The sequence below is a fragment of the Aricia agestis genome, chromosome 9 (assembly GCF_905147365.1).
Source record: "Aricia agestis chromosome 9, ilAriAges1.1, whole genome shotgun sequence".
Classification (NCBI taxonomy): domain Eukaryota; kingdom Metazoa; phylum Arthropoda; class Insecta; order Lepidoptera; family Lycaenidae; genus Aricia; species Aricia agestis.
The window spans coordinates 15319244-15345378 of NC_056414.1; the positions used below are offsets into that span (position 1 = coordinate 15319244).

A 26135-nucleotide genomic window follows, 5' to 3' on the forward strand; every position below is an offset into this window, starting at 1 on the left:
AAGGGTTGGGATATACTGCTCTACATAGCTGGGCATTAACTCGTTAATCCGTTAATCGTTAATTAACGAAGTTAACATTTTGATTCACGGACTAACGTTTAAGTTAACTTTTAAAAATATTAACGGATTCGTTAACTTCCGTTAATATGCAGAAGTCCGTTAATCGTTAATCCAATGCCTACTAGCTATTTACTGCTCGGCACCGCAGCGCGGCGCGAAAACAGGTTCAGACAGTTAGTATGAAACGACAAGTGCCGGGCGGCACGGCGCCGCGGCACGGCAGCAGCGAGTGAAACAAAAACAATACTAGATACATTTTCAGGCGCGTGCGAGTGAGAAGAGATTTGTTTCGTTTTATCATATCAAGAGAGAGTTATTTGTTTATTGTTATTATAAATCATTTGCATGTTGACATGGGCCAGGAGAGGGCAAATTACGCAGGTTCTGGGCCAGGAGAGAGGGGGAGGGGGCAAATTACCGAGGTTCTGGGCCAGGGGGGGCAAATCAGATTTTTTACAAGTTAGGTGTTTATACAGAATAAAAAATTTATAATTTTTAGTTGTAAAAATATTGTATTGCAAACAAATGGCAAAATTTTGTTTTCTTAATTTTTAATTTTTATAGATAAAAGTACTAGATAATATACTTAGTAGAGACGTCAACATGATCCAGGGGGGGGGCAGCCCCCTGCCCCTCCCTCGGTACGCCCATGCATAAAGAAGAGTGCATTATAATTTAGTTAGGTAGAATACAATAATTATAGAAGTATTTTGTTTTGTCCCTAACATTTTAGCTTCCGAAACCTTAAACCAACAGGTTTTGTATGTACACTTACGCAATGATATAAGTTACAACAAGGCCATATTACATATTAACGGATTAACGATTAACGTTAACTTGCGTTAATTCGTCCGAAATGTAACGCTTTAACGTTTAACGAAGCTAACATTCTTTTTAACGGATTAACGATTAACGAAGTTAACTATTTGATTAACGGTGCCCAGCTATGCTGCTCTAGAATATGTCGATATCCTTGAGGTGCTGGTAGTTGCGATCCCAGTAGCCGCCGTTGTACAGCCAGTCCTCCTGTTTGGTGTACGGGTTGGTGCCTTGGCTGAACCATCTGGAATCATTTTTGAGTCCGATAAAAAGTATGATTTAGTTTTTTTTTTAAGAAACGAAGTGTTGTTTACTTTATAATATCATCATCAGGTTGGTCAGTACTGGTCACTGAATAATGTTGATAAACTTAACTGGAACACGAGATTTGATTGGCTACCCAGTTGTTGGAAGATATTGAAGTTATATTGCAGTTGCATTTATAAAGTCAGGAAATCAAAATTGAACTTTATTTACTACACAAGAATGATTCATTTCAAGAGCACTAAGCGGTGCAACTCGAATATTGGATTATGACATGAAATGCGTATTACACAGTGAGTAGGGTTTATAACGTCAGTGTCTTCCGACAACTGGGTAGCCATTCTGGCCAATCAAATCTCGTCAAACCGCACTGACCTATAAGACGTGTAATGTCAGTTTCAAAACACGCCTACACATACCTCGGCTGCCATCCATCCGAGCTCTTCTTCAGCACCTTCCTGGCGGTCCTTTGCTTCTCCTCCAGCCTGGTCTTCTCTGCGGCGGCACCGTCTATATCGCCCTGCTCCAGCAGCCGGATATCCGGCCGGAGCCGGCTGTCCGTCGGACACAGCTGACCCTTCATGTCCTTCTCCATCTCGTTGAGGGACATCGCGAACTCCGTGAATTGGTAATACTGGAATTTGACAATTATGTTGAAAGAAGATGAACGAAATTGAGATTTGAGGCATTGTCAGATTTAAAATATTAAAATTTGTATAAATTCAAGAAGAAAGATTTGTATAGGAACCAATCATGGCATCACCACATTATAGACTTGCATCACACAGTAGGTATGTTCTGATTCTTATTTTTATATTTTTATCTGGCTTCAAAATGTTTAAAGACGTAAATTGATTGTTTTGTGTACTTATATAATAAATTTTATTTGTATGTTCCATTATAACTTCCCCAATCATATACGTATTTCGCAAATTCTTTCGCTATATAAAAGTACATAAAATCTAGTTGGTCCCATAGAAATATTTACAGTTTTAAGCACCCCTGGCTCCCAAAAAATATCATCCAATGTACTGTACCTGTGCGCTGTTAGCGGGTCTGGGACGCGCCTCCCACAGCGTGACGGAGTTGGGTATGTCGATGTTGTAGGAGTCGTCCGGCTTCGGAACCTCCTCTGAACCTTCCGCTTCGTCCGTCTGGAAAATGTTGGATTTCTTAATTACGGGGGAAAGGTATTATTTATTTGCCGTTTTTAAATTGACCTGGGATGGCAAAGACGAACCAAAAATATCAACCATTCAAAAGTTATGACGCAAATGTATGTTTGTTTAACTGTAGCGCGTAACTTGTTGATCGTAGTTAATGGAATCAGGCGTTACTTTGCGGAAATCCATAGTTTAAATTTAGTTTAGGCAAACGACCCGACGTAGGGACGTAAGGACATAGGGAAGGGTAAGGAAGGGAATAGGGAAAGGTAGGGAAGGGAATAGGGTAGGGTATTGGGCCTCCGGTAAACTCACTCACTCGGCGAAACACAGCGCAAGCGCTGTTTCACGGCGGTTTTCTGTGAGCCCGTGGTATTTCTCCGGTCGAGCCGGCCCATTCTTGCCGAAGCATGGCTCTACCACGTGATAAGTTAGTGTTAATTTGGTAAAAATTAGGAGGTTCGTCGTGTAAAGACTTTACTTACATCCTGTATCGCTGTGCTCTCACCTTGAAGCTGTTGAGCTTGGCCAGCACCTTCTTGGGGATATGCGCGGGGGCCAGTCCTGGTCGCGCTCACGCCTATAGTCTGGTAAAACTTGGGAGGTTACTCGTGCAAGAGTTTACTTACATCCTGTATGGACATGGAGCGCTGAGCTCCCACCTTGAAGCTATTCAGCATGGCCAGTACCTTCTTGAGGTATGAGCGGGGCCTCTCTTGGTCGCGCACTCACGCCTATAGTCTGGTAAAAACTAGGAGATTCGTTATGCAAGAGTTTACTTACATCTTGTATGGACATGGAGCGCAGAGCTCCCACCTTGAAGCTATTCAGCTTGGCCAGCACCTTCTTTGGGGTATGAGCGGGGGAAGGCCCGTCCTGTTCGCGCGCCCACGCCTCGTGCGCGCCGGCGCTGCAGCACTTGATGTACTCCGTCCACTTGCCGTACACGAACTTTAACTTCTTCTTGCTGTGGAGGTTTGTGTAGTTAGATCTTATTCCCATTAGACATTGTATTGCACCTAACAATTGTTTGGGTAACTCTGGCCCATTTAGGTTCGATCGCTCTGCAGAGTAAATGAGATGATCAACAGATATTTCCCAGGATATGCAAAGGCAATCCCTTATCGATAATATTTTATGACATGCTGTATTGATGCGTCGTTGAACTCCAGGGCTTGACAGTACGATGGCAAGGATATGAGGTGAGAAGCCGGGAGGTTATTAAAACGCTTTGCTGTCACCGTCCTGTATTGTGTTGAGTTGCGTCACACTTTCAATGTGCTACAATGCGTTATTCCTTTCATCAAAGCATCATACCAAAGATTATTGAAGCATAGCTGGGTCCTGGGTCTAAAAAATATACCAATCTCCATCAGGCATAAGGTAAAACTAACTTGGCATCAACAATGAACCCGTCAACCCGGTGGAGATCCCGGTTGTTGAATCCTGCCGGCTTGAAGCTGAGGCTAGCCTTGAGGCCGGCGCCGCCGTGGCAGGTCACCTCCATGTTGCCGTACTGCTCGATCCACAGCTTGCCCACGATCACGTTGTGCACGCAGCAGTTCACATTCGTCCACGTGTACGCCTCGCCCCAGCTGGAATATTTTTGTTGGTATGGTAATAAATTGGCAAGCCCTTACACAGTTAGCGGGGTGGAAAAAAACCGAACCACTAACCATACTATGGTTAGTGGTTCGGTTTTTTCCACCCCACTAACTGTGTAAGGGCTTGCCAATTTATCAAATTTAACAAAATTTTCAAATGAAAATCCAATTTTTAAATACAATTCAATTAGTGGTTCGGTTAGATTGAATGTTAATTTGCCGCCTTACATAGTCGGGAAATGGGTGGTCAGCAGATTTTTAATGGTGTTCAGAATTTTAAATATAGTTTACTTAGGTAGTTATGGAAAAGATACGAGATATAAATTAATATTAATAAAGAGCTGTTGCCTATACACCACTATTTTTTAATTAGTACAAATACTTTAGGGGCTTATCAGGCATGCCATTATTATCATATATGTGAAGAAATAATTTTATAATATCTAAAAATAACAAAGTTATTGCAATTTCTTTTTTTAATAAATCTACCATAAAATTATGGACACATTTTACTATCCATTGACTGATTCATTGATAGTATTCTGTCTTACTCATTTTTGTTTTACCGCGGGGCACAATGCGGGCGCAGGGGAGGAGGGGGGTGCTGAGCATCGACGCGAGTTTGCCGAAGATTTATCAATGGGATGCGGCGAGCGCATACGCTAACCAATAGGAACTTACTACACATACTAGTATCTAGAGGCGCGCTTCGGTCATTGAATTAATTATGAATTTACCAAATATTACGTATTTTCGTGGACAATTTTGGGTCTGCGTTTTTTTATGTTTTAACTAAATAAATATGATCAGTTACAGGTACCTAATAAGCCCCTAAAGTATTGGTACTAACTAAAAAATAGTGGTGTATAGCTAAGAAGTAAGATAGATTTACGTGCTAATTAAGTAGCATTGATACATGGACTGAATATGCATAGCTACTGGATGCTACATAACATATATTTTTATTATACGCGTAGCCCCGTAATCCAGTGACATTCGCACCCGCTTTTGTGTCAAAGCAAACTAGCAAATTATTTAAATTTAAATCTTATAAATTGAGTAAAAGTACCGTGGCAGCTCCACAGTGACGTGGCCCTTGGGTTGTATCTCGACGCTCTTGCCGCAGAACTTGAGCTTGGGGTGCACGGAGCCGTGGAACACGAAGTGCGGGCTGTCCGCGTGGAAGGCTGACACTGGCGGGTGGTGCGACACCTAGAACAAGTGACATCACGTCATTAGCGGGGATGCAATGATGTCATCAGAAACGGGAGTTTAAAGTAGCGTCACTACATCGTGACGTCAAAGGAACAGGAAGTAAATGTGAGGTATATTAATCTAAGGTCATCAGTTCAGGAGGTAAAATCTGAATTCATCGGCACAGGAGGTAAAATCTGAAAACACTTTTTACTTTTAAAGTTGTGTGAGGGTTCAATTTGACGATTGCTTTTAATTTTATTCTATAAACATTCTATAGAGCATATTAGTCTAGCTATATAATAGTTTTATTAGATGTTTCCCTAATCCCTATACATTTTACAAGCAAAAAAATGAGAAAATAGCTTTATTCTTTATTTTTGCATATTTTAACAAAGAAAAGAAAGTGCTAACCTAAGATAAAGTCTAGCTGAAAAAAAACCTTTGATTGTTCTTTAATACTTTAAAAGGTAATTAATAATTCGTGAGACACTAATGTTTCGTCTCAGAAAATTTATGAAGTAACCTTTGAAAACTTTATACAGGAGTTTATGTTAAGGCGGGGATTAATCTCAATCAAAAACGATAACCTTGCACACAACCAAAGACCAAGCGTATACGCATCGCAATAAGATTCATTTTAGCTTAGCATAAAACTGTAACTACTCGAGCGGATCTTCTCTATTTTTCATGTTTTTTTTAAATATCTTTGGAAATAAATATTAAGAAACAAAATTGTTCGGTTAAAGAGATTTTAATATAGATTTACTAACAATTTATTCGAATAAAAATGTATAATTATCCTAGTTAATACTTATATTTCGATGAAATAGAGTTTTTTCGGAGGTGAGTTTGTAAATTAATTACAGCCAAAGTATTACGTTTTATTAAAATGTTTATGGTTTAAGGTATTTTAAATATTGTGCTTTATATCTCATATTTTTTAATACTTCGTTATTATATTGGAACTAGGTAAACCGGGAGTCACGGAATAACAAATTGGGGTTTATCCTCGCCTTAAGTATTGAACGTTTCCTCGGATGCTCATTTGCGAGGTATTTTATAAATTAGTAGACATCTAGTAGTCTTAAAAGTTTTTTCATTGATCAAAAAATTTCTAAACATTTTTTTAAAGTTTATTTATGGAAGTTGTGTAATTACCGCATTCAGAGACGAATATTAATTACTTAACTGTAAAATATTAATTAATGAAGATTTTGACATAAGCCCATTACATTGTCTGTCAAATTAAACTTAAATCATCATTAAATCTCTGACTGATACTCCATACTCCATCTGTCAGTTTTTTTTTATGAAATAAGGGGGCAAACGAGCAAACGGGTCACCTGATGGAAAGCAACTTCCGTCGCCCATGGACACTCGCAGCATCAGAACAGCTGCAAGTGCGTTGCCGGCCTTTTAAGAGGGAATAGGGTAACAGGGGAGGGTAAGAAAGGGAAGGGAAGGGAATAGGGGAGGGTAGGGAAGGGAAGGAAATAGGGGAGGGTAGGGAAGGGGATTGGGCCTCCGGTAAACTCACTCACTCGGCGAAACACAGCGCAATCGCTGTTTCACGCCGGTTTTCTGTGAGAACATGGTATTTCTCCGGTCGAGCCGGCCCATTCGTGCCGAAGCATGGCTCTCCCACGTATAATAAGTTGTCGATAAACTATCTGGGACTTATCAGGAAGTGGTGAAACGGCCTTTAACGTTTATAAGTCTATATGTGAGTGGTACCTGTTCGCAAACGGCTCGGAACTCCGGTCGCTCGAGCTCGTAGGTCTCGCCCAGCAGCGGGTTGAAGGGCTTGCCCAGCCGCTCCCAGTTCGACGCCAGCGCGCTCACCGCGAACGCTGGAATGGAATGGTAATGGTGTAACAACTTAGCACGAGGTACAGAGGGCTTGATATACACCCCGTTTATGTGTGTGATATACAGTATATATACTGTATATCACACACATAAACACATTAGTAAACACCCATGTAACAAAACAAAGTGAAAATACTTTAGGGTGTGTTCAGCGCTGACAGAGTAACTTTTTTTACTTTTGTCTGGACAAATTCATGACGCTGCACTGAGGCGCTTGCCCATAACTAGGCAATCACTTCTTCTTATACTTCATAATATACCCACAGAAGTCGAATGCGTAAACCAGTCTACGTAAGCATATCTACTTACGGCCGTTCCCAATATTCAATCTATCTCTGGTTTGACATACAACCGATCGCAGCTCTAACATTGAATTGACATAAAATATGTCTCTAATGTCTAACGGCCGTTCCCAATATTTGATCTATCTCCGGTTTTGCCCTACTAGAGATAGAAATAACTCACATTAGACATTAGAGTCATATATTTTATGTCAATTATGAGCTATTCCTATCTCTAGTAGGGCAAAACCAGAGATAGATGAAATATTGGGAACGGCCGTAATGTGAGCATTATTCATTATTTAATAACTTAAAATTCCTGACAGTTACAAACAAAAGTAGTATTAAATTTTAATTTCTTAATGAACAATTTAAAAGCTGATTGTAGAGCATTGTATAGGCTTATTTCGTAACAATAGCGGTCCGGAAAATTGTTCTTCTCCAACATTTCATTTCGTACATTGTTCTGTTGCGACCGATTAAATTGGCAGGCTTAAGAGTCAAATGAAAACTGTTGAGTTAAAAGTAAAATATAATTACGGAAATGATAATTACTTTGAGTGTCAATCTACAAATGCCTATTAAAGATCAGTCGTTGAAATATTTGGGTGCGTTTCCACCAGAGCTGAGCAAAGCTGCGTTGCAAGAAATGTGTTTTTGATAACTAGTAAAATTTGCTTTATTTATATTACACATCAATACAAGGAATCCATTTGATAAATCCGAAAAATCCAGTAACTTGGAACGTAAACTCAACAGGCGTTGATTAAAATTGGCTGTAGTTTCACAATCAGGGCATCTACTACCTAGTACCTACCTACTATCATTTACCTACAGCAGCATTAAACTTAGAAGTACTAACTAGCAATACGAGTACCAGCAATACTACAGCGATACTCAACAGCAATGTTTATTTTTATACTTAAAAACACATTCCTTGTAATGCAAACTCCGATAGAAACGCAGCCTAACAGGCGTTGATAACAACGGCTCTAGTGCAGTGTTCCGCAAAAAGTGTGCATAATATTATGATTCATTTCTTTAAAATCGCAAAATACAAGTCTGCTTGCAATTCATGTCTAGTAATTTGTACTAATTTGACATTTGTCAGTTTGACAGTTTTGACAATTCATTTGCTGAATTGATTGAGAGGAATTGCTAAATGTGACCATTTTAGCCCCGCAGAGCACCCCTGCACACGCTGATTGATTTGTGAATTGTGGTGTGCCTCAAAAAAAACCATTTTTCTAGGTGTATTTTAAACACAAAAAGTTTGCGGAACACTTCTCTAGCGTATCAGAAAATCTAGCACCCACAACCAATTTTTTTTAAATGAAATAAGGGGGCAAACAGGTTACCTGATGGAAATCAACTTCCGTCGCTCATGAACACTCGCAAAAGAGCTGCAAGTGCGTCGCCAGCCTTTTAAGATGGAATAGGGTAATAGGGTAGGGGAGGGTAAGGAATGGAATAGGGTAGGGGATTGGGCCTCCAGTAAACTCACTCACTCGGCGAAACATAGCGCAACCTCTGTTTCACGCCGGTTTTCTGTGAGCCCGTGGTTTTTCTCCGGTCGAGCCGGCCTATTCATGCCGAAGCATGGCTCGCTCCCGTAATCCATGAACAAGACTCACCAGCTATATACTCCATGCGCGCCACAGGGTCCGTTTGCTCCGCCGCCAGCCGCAGCAGGTGCGCATACTCCAGGTACTCCAGCATCCGCTGCAGGAAGGACAGCGGCTCGTTGAACACCACCGGCATCGTGATCTTCGACAGCTCCTTGCCCACGCAGTTCTTCAGCACCGACCACAGCGAGAAGTCGCCGCGACTGAACTGGGCCACTGGTAGAGAGCTCCTGGAACGAGAAATCGGATGTTATGGTACGACCTGCAAATCTTCAAAAAGAGAGCGTACGCAGAGCGAGGCTACCAACGCACCTGCAGCTCTTTTAACATTTCTGTTATAGAGTGTTAATGTCTTCAGCATTAGAAACTTACGATTATGGAGACTTTATTGCGTAAGGGCTATAATTATAACAAATCTTTTCATACTATAGTTATAGCTGTTCCGATAAACGTTGTTTTGCCATATAAAGTATTTCGCCTATATTATTTTATTGAAGTGACTAAATAAGTATGACATCATGGCAACGTCCATCGCTATTCCGTCGCACAAACAATGGTCACCGTCAGGGAGTACAGTAATACAGTCTGCATCGCCGCGCCCGCGCCATGCAGACTGTATGTGCGCCGCAGACTCGATCACACAAAAAGTGTGCCATCTGCGATCTCCCTAAGTCTTCAGTTATAATAATTTAATATTATTTATTCAACAAATGCGCTTATCAATTGATATAAAAAGTAGCCAGTAGCCGATTCTCAGACGTACTGAATATGCATATACAATTTGGTAAAAATCAGTAGCCGTTTCAGAGGAGTACGTAACTAACATTGTGACACGAGAATTTTATATAATAAGAATATTAAATATGCGAAAGTGTGTATGTCTGTCTGTCTGTTGCCTCTGGAACACTGAAGCGATTTTAAGGGGGTGACAGACGTGCGAGTAAGTACGTGGACTTATGGCTCGACGATCTTAATCGCCTGTGTGTCAACAAAGAGCCGCGAGCCGCGGGCCGCGAGTCGCGAGCCTGGGGGCATGGTAATCCAGTGTGAGCGATTCTCGTGTGTCACCGACGGAGCCGAGTAAGTTCGCGAACTTAAAACCCGCGTACTTTAAATTGGTACGTCTATCAGGCACTTTACTGAAATTTGGTATGGAGATACTTTGAGTCCCAAGAAGCACATAATATTATACTTTTTTCCGGGATAACGACTTTTAGCGCAACGGAGTTGCAGACGTCATCTAGTTAAAAATAAATTATCAAAGATTATCTTAGAAGTGGGAGAGCCATGCTTCGGCACGAATGGGCCGGTTCGGCTGGAGAAATACCACGTTCTCACACAAACCGGCGTGAAACAACGCTAGCGCTGTATTTCGCCGAGTGAGTGAGTTTACCGGAGGCCCAATCCCCTACCCTATTCCCTTCCCTACCCTGCCCTATTCCCTTCTCTTCCCATCCCTACCCTACCCTATTACCCTATTGCCTCTTAAAAGCCCGGCAACGTACCTGCAGCTCTTCTGATGCTGCGAGTGTGAGAAGTTGCTTTCCATTAGGCGACCAGTTTGCTCGTTTGCCCCTCAATTCATTAAAAAAAATCTAAATTTTCCTTAATTTTAGCGCAGTCGTGTAAAAGCAATAATATGATTTTAAAATTCTTGTCCGATCTTTGTCTATTTGTATAAACAAATACCTAGCTTGACAGAATCAAACAAAGAAATAAATCTTTTCTCTTTATAAAATTGCAGGTACCTTATACAATTTAATATCAGCAGCCAATATTTACTTGAGACTTACTATTCTAGTCGCATTGATATTGGAAAATTTTGTCCCGAAAAGGGTTCTCCATATTCCAATTTGTTACGCAACGAAAAATATGGATATTGGGTCTCGTGATAAATCCGCTGAACAGAATTCGTTCTCAATTAAACTGAAGTAATATAAACATTGAGGTGAGGTTTGGTACGGTCTACACAAAAATATCATACGATTAAAAATTCAAAGTACAACTTAAATAAATAATAAATATAACAGCTATAAGTGTCTCCCATTTGGAGAATAATTTAATAATAAGTATTAAAAATCGTTTGCATTTTGAATTTATTCAACGAGGACGAATGGGCTCATATTGTTTGGATAAATAATCGAATTTGTTCAGTAGAATGATTACGCTGAGAAATAAATTATATAAGACATTATAGGAGCGACTAAACATCAGAATATTATTATTGAGTATGTACCTATTAAATAATGTCTTATGTTCGTAGTGCCAATATGATAGAGACACTTTGCAAAATTAGATAGATTTATAATTAGACAGTATTTTTAATAGTGTAGTGAATGGTGTGTGAACCTAAAAGGTATAAGATACTATTATAAGGATCACTAGAATAGGTGAAATATTCCAATTACTGCAATATAAAATGCAATGATGATAAAAAAAATCGGACAAATCAAAATTAAAAGGCTTTCGATGGTGCAATGAACTGAGCTCGCATTTAAAAAAACATAGTTTTCAACCGTTTCAAACCCAACATTTGGTTTTAAGCTACGCAATGTAGTAAGCCATATCATTATAAACCGTAACGTATAATATTTTCTGATGGTACCTCTCGCCCAAGGTCGGCGCGATCGATCGGAGTCTGCGGACATTCATCACCCGCGTATACACTATACATCTACTGGGGAAAATCCACCCGCTCCCTAATGAGTCACCCGTTTTTGAGGAAAAACTCCCCACTTTAAGGGTAATAGGCATGATGACTATTTTTTTTTTGATTGATTGAAAGTTATGAAGCTGAAATTCTGCCTTGTCAACATCCCCATTCTGCCTACATTGAAGATTTTCAAGGATATCTTTCCATGTTTATTCAGGTTTTTTTTTAACACTAAAGAGAAGAGCTATCGTGAGAGAATCGTGCTAAAACATAAAATAAGTTCTCATTCATATTGACTCAACTCAAAGCACTTGGTTTTGTTATGTGAAGTCAATTTGTGAACCATGATCTGTCGTCTGGGCTTACCATAACCGGAACCCGACTAAAATTTGTTAATAACGTACTGCCTATGAATTTATTCCCATGATAGCCCATCATACGAGTAAAAATATGATTTAGAATTCTTCAGAACTGACCTACTTACATAAGCTAAAGTACTTGAAAAGCCGAAACGAGGCACTAAACTTAATATTTTTTAAAACATTTTGTGCCTCGTTATTCCCAATATAGTCATGGTAATAAAAAGGTAAATGGACCCTCAACAATTAAGATTTTTACGTGGGAGAGCCATGCTTCTGTGTTTGTTGCGCTGTGTTTCGCCGAGTGAGTGAGTTTACCGGAGGCCCAATCCCCTACCCTATTCCCTTCCCTTCCCTACCCTCCCCTATTACCCTATTCCCTCTTAAAAGGCCGGCAACGCACATGCAGCTCTTCTGATGCTGCGAGTGTCCATGGGCGACGGAAGTTGCTTTCCATCAGGTGACCCGTTTGCTCGTTTGCCCCCTTATTTCATAAAAAAAACAATTATTTTAGGTGCTTAAATCGCTGTTAATATAGCCAAGAGCTAAAATAACCCGGAGGGAACGCGAACAAAAAATATGAGCCAAACAAACATTTTTGCTTATTGTTGTTTAAGTTATAGCTTAATAATGTTGTAGAGCTTGTTAAAGTGAGTAATAGTCGCGGATACTAAAAAGCTTGAAAAAACAGTAAACTCGTCAATATTATAATCTTTATTATTGCATAATATCATCTCCAAACGTAAATTAATTGGCATATTCAAATTAGGTTAACCTAATTTGAATGCTTACTTTATTGATTAATTCTAACCTTACTTCCAGAGAAGAAGAGTCTGTGATGACACAGGCATCTCATTCAACGTTTAAGTCCGTTAATTATTATTAAATATTAAGGTATTTCGACAATAAAGACATAATTACAACATTAATATGTATTTAAAACTGTTTATTACAACATTAATATGTATTCAAAACTGTTTATTAGATCATATTTTAACTAATATTGCTTTAGAATGCGCCTATTCAACATTGTCATCATCACCCTAAGGTTGGCTGATAGAGAATGCCACTAGGCATTAAGCCCGCCTATGTAAATATTTGCATGAAGTGTTTAAATAAATAAATAAATAATTTCAAGGATAAGCGGTTGGGATTAATTCAGTCCCCGTGCTCAGATGGTGCTCGTTCAAGGTCGCCGCCCCGGGGGTCGATCGATACCCCACTCCCGGGCCTGGGGTAAGATGAACAACCTTTGCTCTTTGTGTTCCTAATTCCCTGGAAAAGGGACAAAGCTTGCGCATATTTTTCGTATACCTGCGAAGGGTTAAAAATATCGACCTTTTGTTCAGATGACCGTGTTTTGGATTACTTTAGTAGAGCTTAGTCAGCCTTTCGATATACATGTATTGATTTAATAGACCGCTGGCTAACCAAACGTTCGATTGAGGGTTTTTTATACTACCACAATATTATAGTATTAAATATCACAAGTTTATGACAAAATGGGGTATATTTGAGTCTCTACTACTATGTTTTGGTACAGCTACGCGCTGCGGTGCGGCTATGCGCTACAAAACGCTACGCTGCGGCGCGCTCGATGCGTCTACGCGCCACGTTGCGTCTACGAGCTATGCTGCGTCTACGCGCTGTTATGTCTACGTGCTACGATGTGTCTACGCGCTACGTTGCGCTACGCGCTTCATTGCGGCTACGCACTACGTTGCGTCTACGCGTTCCTTTGATGCAACGTGCTACGAATGCTACAATTCACTACGCGCTGCGCAATGTCTCTACGCTGCTAAAAATGCATCTCGGTGCGCTGCCAAGTACTTCGAAAAGCTGCAGATCTTAAGCAAAGTCTTTTACTGAGTAATAGACATGTTTTATTCTGCGCTATAATAATATACATAAAAAATTAAACAGACTTGTATTTTCACTACGACGTATTTGTTATTTGAATAAGTGCAATTCCTAGAACCAGAGTTCATAGAAATGACGTTCTTATAATTTTAATGAAGAACTAATAACTAGAATATAACATAACTTTGTAATTTTCCACGAGACCTTGTCAGGCTTTCCGCGACCTTTGAAAATTTAGTGTAGCCGAAACCTGTAGCGGATTACAACTATCCGCTACTATATTAATCCCATAATCGATACAAGTAATAACTGAGCCTTTACTAAAACTACATTTGACTATTTCGACAGCCAATTCAGGTATCAGAAGTGTTTAAAAGTTTTTTTAACCTTTTCACATAGTGTGTTTGACATAGTGTTTCGCGTGATAGCGCTTATGATCCCATATTCTAGTTATAATTCGAAAGTCGAAACTATCGATCTTAACATAGCAAAATTGGATTAATGAAATTTTATTATCTTAGCTTAATTCATACAGATTCTAATGACATAGTTATAATAAACATCCCCCATAAGGAATTTTAGAGTAATCGTCATTTTAACGCGTCACGCGAGAACATCCAGAAGTAGCCCGCTTCCGCGCCCGACAGATGCGCTTATTTTTGCAATTTTTTTTAATTCAAATTGGCCGCCACAGTTGAAGGGATATAAAATAGCAGATTTTAATTACATTCCTTCGTTACACGTTAAGTTTGAAATAGGGCGACATCCTGCTTAATTACACAATAAATTTGTAAGCCACAAAGTAACAAAGCTTTGTCAAAATTTTAAATATACATTGCAAATTTAATTCACGAAAAAATGTTTTATATGATTTTAAAGTTCGTATTTAGATAGCACGATAATATTAGGCATCTGAATCTGAATTCTATCGTCTGCACAAAAGTGTTCCAGTTCCACAGAAATATATTCTACGAAGTTCAGATGAGAGCTTTCGAAAGCAAATTTTTTAACTCAAAGCTTTCAAAGCCCACGCAGGCGAAACGGCTTAAAGTCTCTTCATAATCCCACTGAAAATAAAAGTATTTGGACTACATCTCTTTGGTCGGCAAGTGCAGCAAGATTTTCTTTTTTTTTTACATGACCAACGTCAATAGCTTTGTCCACACTGTGCCTTTTTCTCTTCGTCGCGGGCATGCGTTATAGCGCAGTCAACAGAGACGTAAGGCAAGCCCGCGACGCATGCCCTCTGATGCCTCTCGCGTATCCAAAACTTCAAAAATGACAATGGCCGTGTTCGTCGGCGTAATTTTTAGCGCATTCGCTGCAAAACCTAGTTATTGCGCATGTCCAAATCATGTCATGCCATGGCAACGACAACTGTTTACGACTTGACATTTAACCCAATTGCAATTTGTTGGTGGCGTTGCAATGAATAAACCAGTGGGAGAGCCATGCTTCGGCACGAATGGGCCGGCTCGACCGGAGAAATACCACGCTCTTACAGAAAACCGGCGTGAAACAGCGCTTGCGCTGTGTTTCGCCGAGTGAAAGAGTTTACCGGAGGCCCAATCCCCTGCCCTATTCCCTTCCCCTATTCCCTCCAATTCCCAACGGCAACGGACCTGCATCTCTTCTGATGCTACGAGTGTCCATGGGTGACGGAAGTTGCTTTCCATCAGGTGACCCGTTTGCTCGTTTGCCCTCTTATTTCATATAAAAAAAAACAATTAAATTTAAAAAAAAATCCAATTAGTGTGCCATATCCATATTTTCCAAAATAAAATAATCAAACACTATCATAGTGTTAAATAAATTATTTGTGCGGCTGTTAGACAATTTAGGCTTATGTATTTATGTTTAGCTTTTATTATTTTAATCATGTATAAACCATGTATATATTATGTCTATGGTATAAACAATTAAGACGTTGTTTACGACTTGACCAGCAACTTGTTATGGCGTTGCCATGACATCTTTTGGACATGCGCAATAAAAGGTTTGTCCAAAAATACTCCGACGAACATGGCCAATATTGGCGGTTCCTTGACGCATTCAATTTATGAATGCGCCAATATGAAAGTTGATGACGAAAATTGAAGATAAAAGTGCACAGTGTGGACATAGCTAATCACCTCCTTGGATAGTATCCTTACATAATGTTATTATTATGTCCAAGACATAAAAAGGACAAAATAATAACTCTCATCTAATAAAGCATGTTATGTGTCCTAAAAGTGAAGGGACCCACATAAAGTTTAACGCAGCACCAGATTATGTTTTCTATATTATAAAGAAATAGAAGAAGCCTCATCAGCAGGGCTAAAATGGTCGCTTTGTAGAATCATATTATGAATCATAATATGATTAATTTTTTTTAAATTGCTAATTGCAAGTCTGCTTGCAATTCATGTCTAGTAATTTGTACTAATTTGACATTTGTCAGTTTGACTGAATTGATTGTGAGGAATTGCTAAATGTGACCATTTTAGCCTCGCCGAACAGAGAACATGCATGCTGATGATAGAGTTAACTTCAAGTTGGCTTATCAAACACAAACACATACAAACACTGTCAGTGTTTGTATGTCATTTATCTTATCCTAACATCTGAGGGATGTTAGGATATTACACTCTGTCATTTAATCGTTGAAGAAATAAGTCGACTAAAAAAACTGTCCGTCGTCGAGTCTCGATATAATCCGCCAACATTTTCGTTTCGCACGAAACTTTACGAACACATCCCACACGTCGAGTTAATATCCGACCCAGGGGCGTAGCTACCGCCGTATCAATTATACGGGGCCCGGGGCGGCGGGGCCACGGACCCATAACGGGCGTATGCAAAAATTATTAAAAACTTTACTAATATTATTTTTTTAAATTCACAAATGCCAAAGTTAAATAAGCTATTCCTTTGTTACCTACGTAAAGCGTGAGGTCAACAGACACCCTATGCGATTTGGTGAGAAGTTTTAACTTTCCTGAGGGCCTCCAAAAATTTTTATACGGGGCCCCGCCAAGGCACGCTACGCTTCTGACCGATCGTTATTGAGCTGTTTGCTCTCCGTCGGCAGTGGGCTGTGATCGGCTAATGTAATATGACACGTTAATACTACATTAATTCGGTTTGTTTAATGAGACATTTATGAATCGAGTCCATGGATCATTTGATAAGTAGTTGATAGCCCATTTCGTTTATTTTGCAGCTTTACCAAATTGGCTTACATTAGCCTAATATGACATATTTTAATACCTCCTCAATAACGTTTGTATAATAAGTGGTTTGTAGAGGTATATAAGGTTTATTGTATGATTATTATTATTAATTAATCGAGCTATATTTATTATTCGTAGGCATCGAGTCTATTGAGCATTTAACAACTTAATTTTCCCTCTAGGTTCGCTTGATGAGCATAATAATTATTCGTTAATTCTTCACGTTTTAGAAAATATAGCTGCTTGTAAAGATGAAGACACTTTAACTTGAAAGCAATTTCGTACACCCGGATTAAGCTACGCCAACCGAATTCTTAATTAAGTTTCAAGACTGAAATGCTAATTTCTGAGTTTTTTGACAGAATTATCTACTTATAAAAATTTTCGATGGGTTCAACCACAGATTTTAGAAGTAATGTTCTGAGGGTTCAACCCATCGAAAATTTTTATAAGTAAATCGTATTTAATGTTATAATGGGTAAGCATACCCATTATAACATTATTTGTATAATATACGCTATCGAAAGTATAAATTCATTAATATATTTACACAGAAATTATCAGGCATATTACGAACATTCCATTTTCATAACAAAGCAAAATTCCTTAAAACCTCGGTATCAATCATGTCCCAAATACACCCAAGGGGCCATTTTGTAAATCCCGCGCAACCTTCAGCCGCCCTTGGCCTAAATTTGGAAGTTATATACCCTGTATAATATACATCCCCCTACATTAAACACGCCTTTGTCACAGGCTCGAGTTGACGAGAACGCCGGAGACACATCCTGTATAGCGCTGTAATCTCAGGAATATGTTGTACGAACATGTTATAGCTATGAAATGCTTGTACAACAATTCATAGCTATGAATATGTTTGGAAGATATTAGTACAGTACTAAGGTATTTGCTAAGCTATCTTGACATTCTAAATGTGTCTAGATTTCAATTAATTATGCCTTAGTTATTTTTATCATTTGCCAAAAATTAATAAAATTGGCCAAGTGCGACTTGGAATCGCCCATGAAGGGTTCCGCAGCAGCAATGTTTAATTTGATGAAATTAAAAGGTTTTTGATTTATTTTTATATATATTTCAGTTGATTTAATGAAATTTAAATTAAGGTTTACCATTTATGACGTATAAAAATTAAAAAAAAAACTACTTGCTAGATCTCGTTCAAACTAATTTTCGTTGGTAGTTTTTAATTTTACCACTTTGGAAGAGTCTCTCTCGCAAACTATTCAGGTTAAAAAAAAATGATGAACCTATCCATACCCCACACGCATAGGTTAGAATTTTTTTTTGTTTCAGTTGTACCTATGGGGACCCCTAAAATTTTTAATATTTTTTCCATTTTTGTATTAAAATCTTAATGCGGTTCACAGACTACATCTACTTACCAAAATTCAATAGTATAGCTCTTAGTGTAAGTGGGCCCCGTGCGAGTTTCTTACGCCGGTTCTTCTCGCCGGGTTAGTTCCCGAACCGGTGGTAGGCACCGTAGTATCAACATTCTGAAAGCATTTTCTTAAAATCTACTCAGAAATAAAACAATTTTTATTTTTTCTTATAGTTTCGAAGAAAAGTGGCTGTAACATACAGATGGCAAAGTCGGAAAATATTGCGCATGTTATTATCAACCATAGTAACAGTCATGGGTTATTCTTTAAGGCCCAACGTGCAAAATGCAATGTACCATGTACGTAAACCTCTGAATTCGTTGGTAAACCTAGTCTTCGTGAAATATGTTATCCCAGGCCAGCTAAGTGTATGAGAATTTAACTATCTCTTAAGATAAGTGCTGTGATACTCACCTATATTGGTGGCCGTTCGCATGAGCTTCCATTTTACGCCTGCTCCAGTTTTCCACGTCCTGTCGCCTGCCACTTAGTCCAGAGTCCAACTCACAGATATTCACAACTCTACACTTATAACAGTACGTTCATTGTCTATTCACACGTTTACTGGAAATGGTTTCATGAAGTAAGTTATTGGCGACAACATTTAACTATCTATGAAAGTATGGGCTTCTTAAGTAAAAGGCTTTCAAACTCTTTACTCAGCAAAATATTATGCAGCACGTAGCTTATAAAAACCAGTCATCTTTGAAAAAAGTTTGAGCATTTAGGCCCGTACAAATAGTCAGTACTCCAGATGCATCTCGGTCTCAAGACACGGTTCAGGCTCTGTGATTGGTTGGCTGTCAAAATTTGAACCAAACACTGAGCCGAACCGCGTCTTGAGACGGTCGCATCTTGACTCTGACTCGGGCAGTGATGTGTAAGTAGTAATTTAGGTATCACAGACATAAATAAGTAATTTAGAATTAGCCACTTTTGGAACACTAACAGAATGTTTTGGTTTCGGCCAGGTGACGTCTCCGTCATTACGTCATACATGTGAGGGATAAGTGACTCATACCTGGCGCCAAGCCAAAACACGACGTTTTCAATTTCTACTGTATTACAGTTGGTACTAGGTAGTAATCGATTGATCTGCAGTATACGTAAGATACAAGTTAAAAAGTTAAAATGTTGTTGAATAGTAATCAGCCAAATTGATAAAGCATGCCGGCACTAGTCTTTTATAGCTTCTTGCTGAGAATCATTTAGTCTGGAAAAGTTTTCTTTTGTATAATTGTATTTTTGGTGTGCAATAAAATATTTGTTTTGTATTGTATTGTGCTACAATGTAGACGCTATCAGTGTCTCGGTAATACTTAATTGAAGACATGAGTGGATGAACAAGTACAATTACAAGAACAAAGTAACAATTTGAAAACTGACGTTTTTTTAGCATAAAATGAAGGCTTTAGGACCGGAAAAATGATTTGAAATAAAAATAATCGGCCAAGTGCGAGTCGGACTCGCGCACGAAGGGTTCTGTAGTCTGTACCATTATAGAGCAAAATTTGGCCAAAAATTGTGTTTTTTTTGTATGGGAGCCCCCTTAATTTTATTTTATTTTAATATAATAAATATTAGAGTACACATATAACAAAGGACATTGAGAAAAAGTCAAGTACCTACCTGTTGCCATTATTAATATAGAGCAAAAAAGGCCAAAAAAATCACGTTTGTTGTATGGGAGCTGCCCTTAATTATTAATTTTATTTTGCTTTTAGTATTTGTTGTTATAGAAATACCTACATAATCTGTGAAAATTTCAACTCTCTAGATATTACCGTACTTGAGTTACAGCCTGGAGACAGACAGACAGACGGACAGACATCGAAGTCTCAATAGGGTCCCGTTTTTACCCTTTGGGTACGGAACCCTAAAAATGTTGATTCTATGTGACAGTGATGAATCATATTGTGCTAGAACAGCTAGATGATGAATTAGGTAAGTTTTTTTTATGAAATAAGGGGGCAAACGAGCTAACGGGTCACCTGATGGAAAGCAACTTCCGTCGCCCACGGACACTCGCAGCATCAGAAGAGCTGCAAGTGCGTTGCCAGCCTTTTAAGAGGGAATAGGGTAATAGGGGAGGGTAGGGAAGGGAAAAGGGTAGGGGATTGGGCCACCGATTACAAGGCTTGTTCAAATTATAAGGAAAAAAATTATAATTATTGTTCTTACCGGCTTCATCCACTAATCACGTTAGATACATCAAAATAATATTTACGTGTTTCCAAAATCTAACTACAAATTTAAAGTAATTAGGTACTTATACCGTAACAATTTTGGTAACAATAGGAACCTAAGCGACGTTTGCCTTCGGTTGTGTAAATTAATGTGTTTAGTCACGAAATTTAAAAGCCTCGGTGGAAAGTGAAACGTTCCTCGAATACTTATTATATAGTTAACTAGCTGTCCCGGCAAACGATGTTTTGCCATAAAATGATTTTCCCTGTTTTCCTGCTTTTCTCTTGAAGTTTTTTCTGAAAAAAAAATCTATAGACCTCACGGAGTCCGAGGCCTTTCCAACTCAAACTCAAACTTTTTTATTTCGAATAAATTTTTCCAAATGTTCTCTGAACGTCTACATGATGCCTACCACAACGAATGCAAAACCGTGGAAATCGGTTCGTGCGTTCTGGAGTTAAAGCGTCAGGGCCTGTAGACAAGTGGCAAAACGCTTACGCTAACGCTAGCGCTAACGCTACAAAATGTATGCGATTTGACATAAGTCATCGCTTCGCTAGCGAATACTAATGTCAAATAAATACATTTTGTAGCGCTAGCGTTAGCGTTAGCGTTAGCGTTTTGCCACTTGTCTACGGGGGCTGGAAGGAAAACTCGACTTATTTTTATATATTAGATTTACGTATCGTTTCTGAGGGTTTTTTGACACGGGTTTATTTATTAACCCCCGACAAAAAAGAGGGGTGTTATAAGTTTGACGTGTCTGTCTGTCTGTGTGTGTATCTGTCCGTGGCATCGTAGCGTCCAAACGGGTTGACCGATTTTGATCTAGTTTTTTTTGTTTGAAAGCTGACATGATCGAGATTGTTCTTAGCTATAATTCATCATCATCAGCCTGCTCAGTGCTAGACAATCAGGGTTTATCTGGTTCATGAAAGGCCGTTAGCAACTTGTAGTCGTTTGATGGGTTTTATATTTCATTCTAGTAGTGAATTTACAATATACGTATACACATATTAATAATGGAAAGTTGACCTGGTGTTGCAGCATCACCTGGTAATCAATAGGATACCCAACTCCTCGCCAACTTAGAGCAGAGGTTTCGTGTTTGGGCTCATTTTGATTGCGACAACCAGTAAGAAGTAGATTAACACCATATATATTTATTCATCTATGATAAACACTTAACACAAATATTTACATGCTGCTACTGCAGCATCACCTGGATTCTATAGGAACCGAGCTTCGTATGAACCCAAAGTGGAGGTTTCATGTTTGGGCTCATATTAACGGCCTCATCGAAAAGGACATCGATAAATGGTAATCACGAGAATATGATTCTGTTGATAGGAATTAATATTCTGCACTATAACGTGTTGGTTATAGTGCAGAATATTAATTCCTATCAACAGAATCATCAAGTTGCACAACAAAACAAAAAAATATGAAATAAAATTAAATTAAGAAATTTAAAAAACCCCCGCCAAACAACTTTAAAAAGTAATGAAATAATATTTACTGCCTTCAAGTTCAAATAATTCCTAACTTGTGTAAAGTAATATTTTAGTCCATAATTGTTGTCAAGGTGTGTCGGGGGACCGCTAATGTAGATGTTTGATTTCACATAACAAGTTTAAGGATCAATTCCCAGCGAACTGAATCGAGATAATCAGCGACTTGGCGGTTGTAGGTTGTAGTTTACTTGGCGGTCCCCCGACACACCGTGACAACAATTATGGACTAAAATATTACTTTACACAAGTTAGGAATTATTTGAACTTGAAGGCAGTAAATATTATTTCATTACTTTTTAAAGTTCTTTGGCGGGGGTTTTTTAAATTTCTTAATTCAATAGCGTTGTTGACTGGTTCTGAACGCAGCCAATCCAAAAGCGTTAGTGAATAGATAAACGTTAGTCACAAAACCTCAGAAATCTTGCATATGTTCGTCTCTACGTAGATGTTTCAAGTGTAATGTATGTATGTATGTTTTTATGTTTGTGTTCGCATATCTCCGGAACTACAAGTCCGATTTAAGTCATTTTTTTTGTACTAGGTATTGTTTAACTTAGGAAACACTACAAGTTTCATCAAAATCGGTTCAGTAGTTTTTGAGATAAGGCAATTTTAATTCTCAAATACGTACAATTTTAAAGTCGGTTTTATCTTTTTAAAATACTATTTACTTATGTATATATTTTATTATCTGTTCCGTATCTTGAAGTGAGCTACTAGTGTGCGCATTGTGCAGTGTGCACTGTGCAGCATAATATTATAATATTATCTAACGTCATAGATACTGTTGTTGACCTACATTTTAATTTTCGCAACAATTTCACATTTATAAATTTGTACAAAGCTGAAGAGTTTGTTTGTTTGTTCAAACGCGTTAATCTCAGAGACAGAATTTTTCATCTTTGTTATTATTTTGTGTTGACGCGAAGTCGCGCGCAACAGCTAGTAAAGTAATAAAATACTCTTTATTATAAAAAAAAAAAAACAAAATAACAAATAAAGGAATAGGCATTCCTAATTGGCGGCTGCTGGTTGCAGTCTTTCTCAGGCCTACATTACCTGCTGGTAAGTGGTAGATCGTTACAAGTTTGGGGGGTCACGGTGAATTCATTATTCATAGTGAAAGCTGAAACAGGTTAACTGCATTAACCCACTTGCAACATGCAATGTCGAAAAGACACCGCTGCTTTACAAAAAATCGGATCGAAAAACAAAACAAACTTATGCTTTGTTACTGACAAACAGTCAGGATTTTAGACCCCAAACATGTACTTACCTTCTTGTTGTAGGGGTTAATTTGTTAAAACTTCCAATAATATGTTAAAACTAGGCTAGGTAATAGGTATACTATTCAGAACATTGATGATAGGTACCAAAATATTCTTTCACATTATATCATAACCTATCCCAAAAAACTAACAAATAAAAATATATATTCTTTACAATTTTCCTGCTTTGTAATAAGCCATTAGGAATAAGGTTAATAGAAGGTTAACGATGATCGCTTAGTAAACATGGTATAAGGTGGTTGGGAATAATAGAATATAATTGCCTCCTTCTGTACACTTCATAAAATCTTCAAGAGCTTAAGTGCCTGTTGCCCTATTTTAGCGAGAAGCTACAGTTATGTTACGGAATATTGAGTTTTTGAAACTTTGAGAGGAATTTGTGTTTGTATGGAAAATTTATGAAAATTGCGTTTCCGGTGTATTGAAAAAATATATTATATAGATATGTTTTATTTCCATAATGGTTGAAAACTGAGGCTATTAGAATTATAGTCGAAATGATGCCTACCACTTATTCCTAGCCTTAGGACTTAGGCTAAAAACATAAAAATGTCAATTCCACCAACTACCTACTACTAACTACCTACTACCTACTAAATATTCAAATGGGTTTTGTTTAAACACTTTTGATAAGCAAGCAGTATCTGCATTCTAGATTATTAACCTACCGGGCACCAAACATGGAACCAAAATCCGGCGAACATATTATTTTCAATTTTTCATAATGTCTTTTGAAACATAAAAATTAGATGAATTGTATAATATTATAAAGTTTTTAAAAATAAAGTTTGTATATTATTATAAAGCTATGTAATTGATAATATTCTAATAAGCAAAGCAAACAGCTTATTCGAAACGATAACACAGTAAATAACGCCGGTTAACATATTTGGTAACCGGCGCCGCGACATTTCGAATATCGATCGATATCAACTTGAAAACATTTGATCATCATAATCTCTTCACAAAAAACCAGTAAGTAACCATTGAAGAACTACTTAAAAATATTAAGAGCCATTATAGAACTATTAACTAAATCTGAGTCAATGGGTCCAATAAAATCAACAAGTTACTTGATGGCTGTAGGCGCTTTTTTGATATACTTCATAAGTACACCGGCAATTTTATAGAAAAGTGTTTCATTTATTCCAACAAGAAACACAACGATGTAACATTATAACTTTCAGTTTTGACAAATGTGCGTATTTGGTCTTATTATACATAACCATCCAATATCCATGCATACATGTATGAGCGTCTCGGTAGAAAGAGATATACGTGTGAACTTTACAAAGAATGATCAGCTGACTCTTAAGTTATGAATTATGATGTATGAAATCACCAAATTTGATGATAATGATGAATGATATTATTAATAAAATGACATGGTTTAAATTCTTAGTATAGTTAAAAAGCTAACATAATTTTAAACTACACATTTACAATACTCTGGATATTTTTGTCGCCAAATATTCAGAAACAGTCAATAAAATGTTCAATTACATAACAACACATAGAGTCACGTCTCGTAAGACATAACGTTATCGCGAGCGCGCACGTGTTGTCTGACGGAGCGCTACGGCGCAACTGAGCCGTGAGCGGACTGCGGAGCGGCCGAGACGGGTAGGCGCCTCCTACCCTCACACCACCTTGGCGCCCAACGTGGGGCAGCCTTCCATACAGTAGCGCAACTAAGGGCTAGGTGGAGCGGTGCCTCCAAGTTAAGGGGGCCCTCAATCTCTGATTTATAACATAATTGGAGATGTTTTGTAGCTGTTAAGATTTTTCTAAGGTATCTCTCAGATAGCTATCTTTACTTTTGCAAGTTCAACCTAACTATAGTTAGAATTTGATATTTTAACTGGCAAAAGTTAATTGGTAAGGGACATCAAATTTCTCAATACGGCTTTCCTCGTAAACGTCTTGCGAGTTGCGTCGCCACTAGTCGCCCTACTTTTTTACTCCGTAGTTATCTAGCTACGCCACTGCTCCCACACTCGCCACAATAAAATCATAAATTCGTCCACGTACACTAACACACTAGTTTGTGTACAGATTTGAGATTTTTATGTCTCCCTTGATATTGCATTCCACTAAATTATTATCTGTTGGGTCGTAACATTTTTTTGTGTTCCAGACGCAATATGATGTTCATGTTTTAACGAGCGATTCTTCTGAGGTATTCAGACCTGCGAGCTGCGTCTTGAAAAGGCAATTATGATCTAGTATTTAGAAACGAGCATTCTTTGAGTAGTATAATCTTGAGCAATGACTTTCTTATGTATAAGTGTATGTTATGCTAAGTACTCACATGCGGTTTTGCTCGATAGTTTTACTCCAAATCGAGTAATAATTACTGTGCGGACCGCAAAACTGACAGCTCGAAGGCTCGCATCGAGCCGGCTCGATGGAATTAAATATATCGATTTAGAATAAAACTATCGAGCAATGCTGAATGTGTGGACGAAATCACGACTCACGAGCCGCGGGTTTTGCTCGACGTTATTACTCGATCGAGCAAAACTGTATGTGAGTACTTAAGACTAATGAGTATGTCTAAATACAGGGTGTAACTAAACAAAGTAATAATAATTTAGGGTGTTTGTGTGTTCCTTATTTAGAGTTCACCGTGAAAGTAGCAGCGCTGAAAGTTTTACCTATACAAAAGTAAAAAGATAATACTGTTTCAGCGCTGCTACTTTCACAGTGTACTATAAGCTCATACGTGGAGCATTATTACTTTGTCTTGTTACACTGTATAAGACTTAAACTA

General features: G+C 38.3%; 1 protein-coding gene across 4 annotated transcripts; it reads right to left on the reverse strand.

Moving 5' to 3' along the window:
- Positions 1 to 972: 972 nt before the first annotated feature.
- On the reverse strand, positions 973 to 24932 carry LOC121730293 (oxysterol-binding protein-related protein 1). Of its 4 annotated transcripts, none has more exons than XM_042119274.1 (10): positions 24806 to 24932; positions 18787 to 18984; positions 8892 to 9112; positions 6842 to 6957; positions 4980 to 5122; positions 3701 to 3901; positions 3090 to 3273; positions 2181 to 2297; positions 1563 to 1777; positions 973 to 1123 (listed from the first exon to the last, which is right to left on the reverse strand). In XM_042119274.1, exons 2-10 carry the CDS (start codon positions 18816 to 18818, stop codon positions 1015 to 1017), a joined length of 1338 nt encoding a protein of 445 aa, XP_041975208.1. In that variant the 5' UTR covers positions 18819 to 18984; positions 24806 to 24932; the 3' UTR covers positions 973 to 1014. The 4 variants fall into 4 exon arrangements, with proteins under 4 accessions (XP_041975208.1, XP_041975206.1, XP_041975207.1 ...); XM_042119272.1 differs by having other exon boundaries at positions 18787 to 19075; XM_042119273.1 differs by having other exon boundaries at positions 18787 to 18936; positions 24798 to 24932.
- Positions 24933 to 26135: the final 1203 nt, after the last annotated feature.

What these genes read in the sequence shown, in the direction of transcription:
- LOC121730293 (XM_042119274.1), bottom strand. Translation starts at nt 18,818, where the DNA reads ATGGAAGCTCATGCGAACGGCCACCAATATAG. An exon ending in GCGAACGGCCACCAATATAG is followed by an intron (nt 9,113 to 18,786) that starts GTGAGTATCACA and finishes TTCTCGTTCCAG; the next exon opens with GAGCTCTCTACCAGTGGCCC. An exon ending in TCCGAGCCGTTTGCGAACAG is followed by an intron (nt 5,123 to 6,841) that starts GTACCACTCACA and finishes CACTTGTTCTAG; the next exon opens with GTGTCGCACCACCCGCCAGT.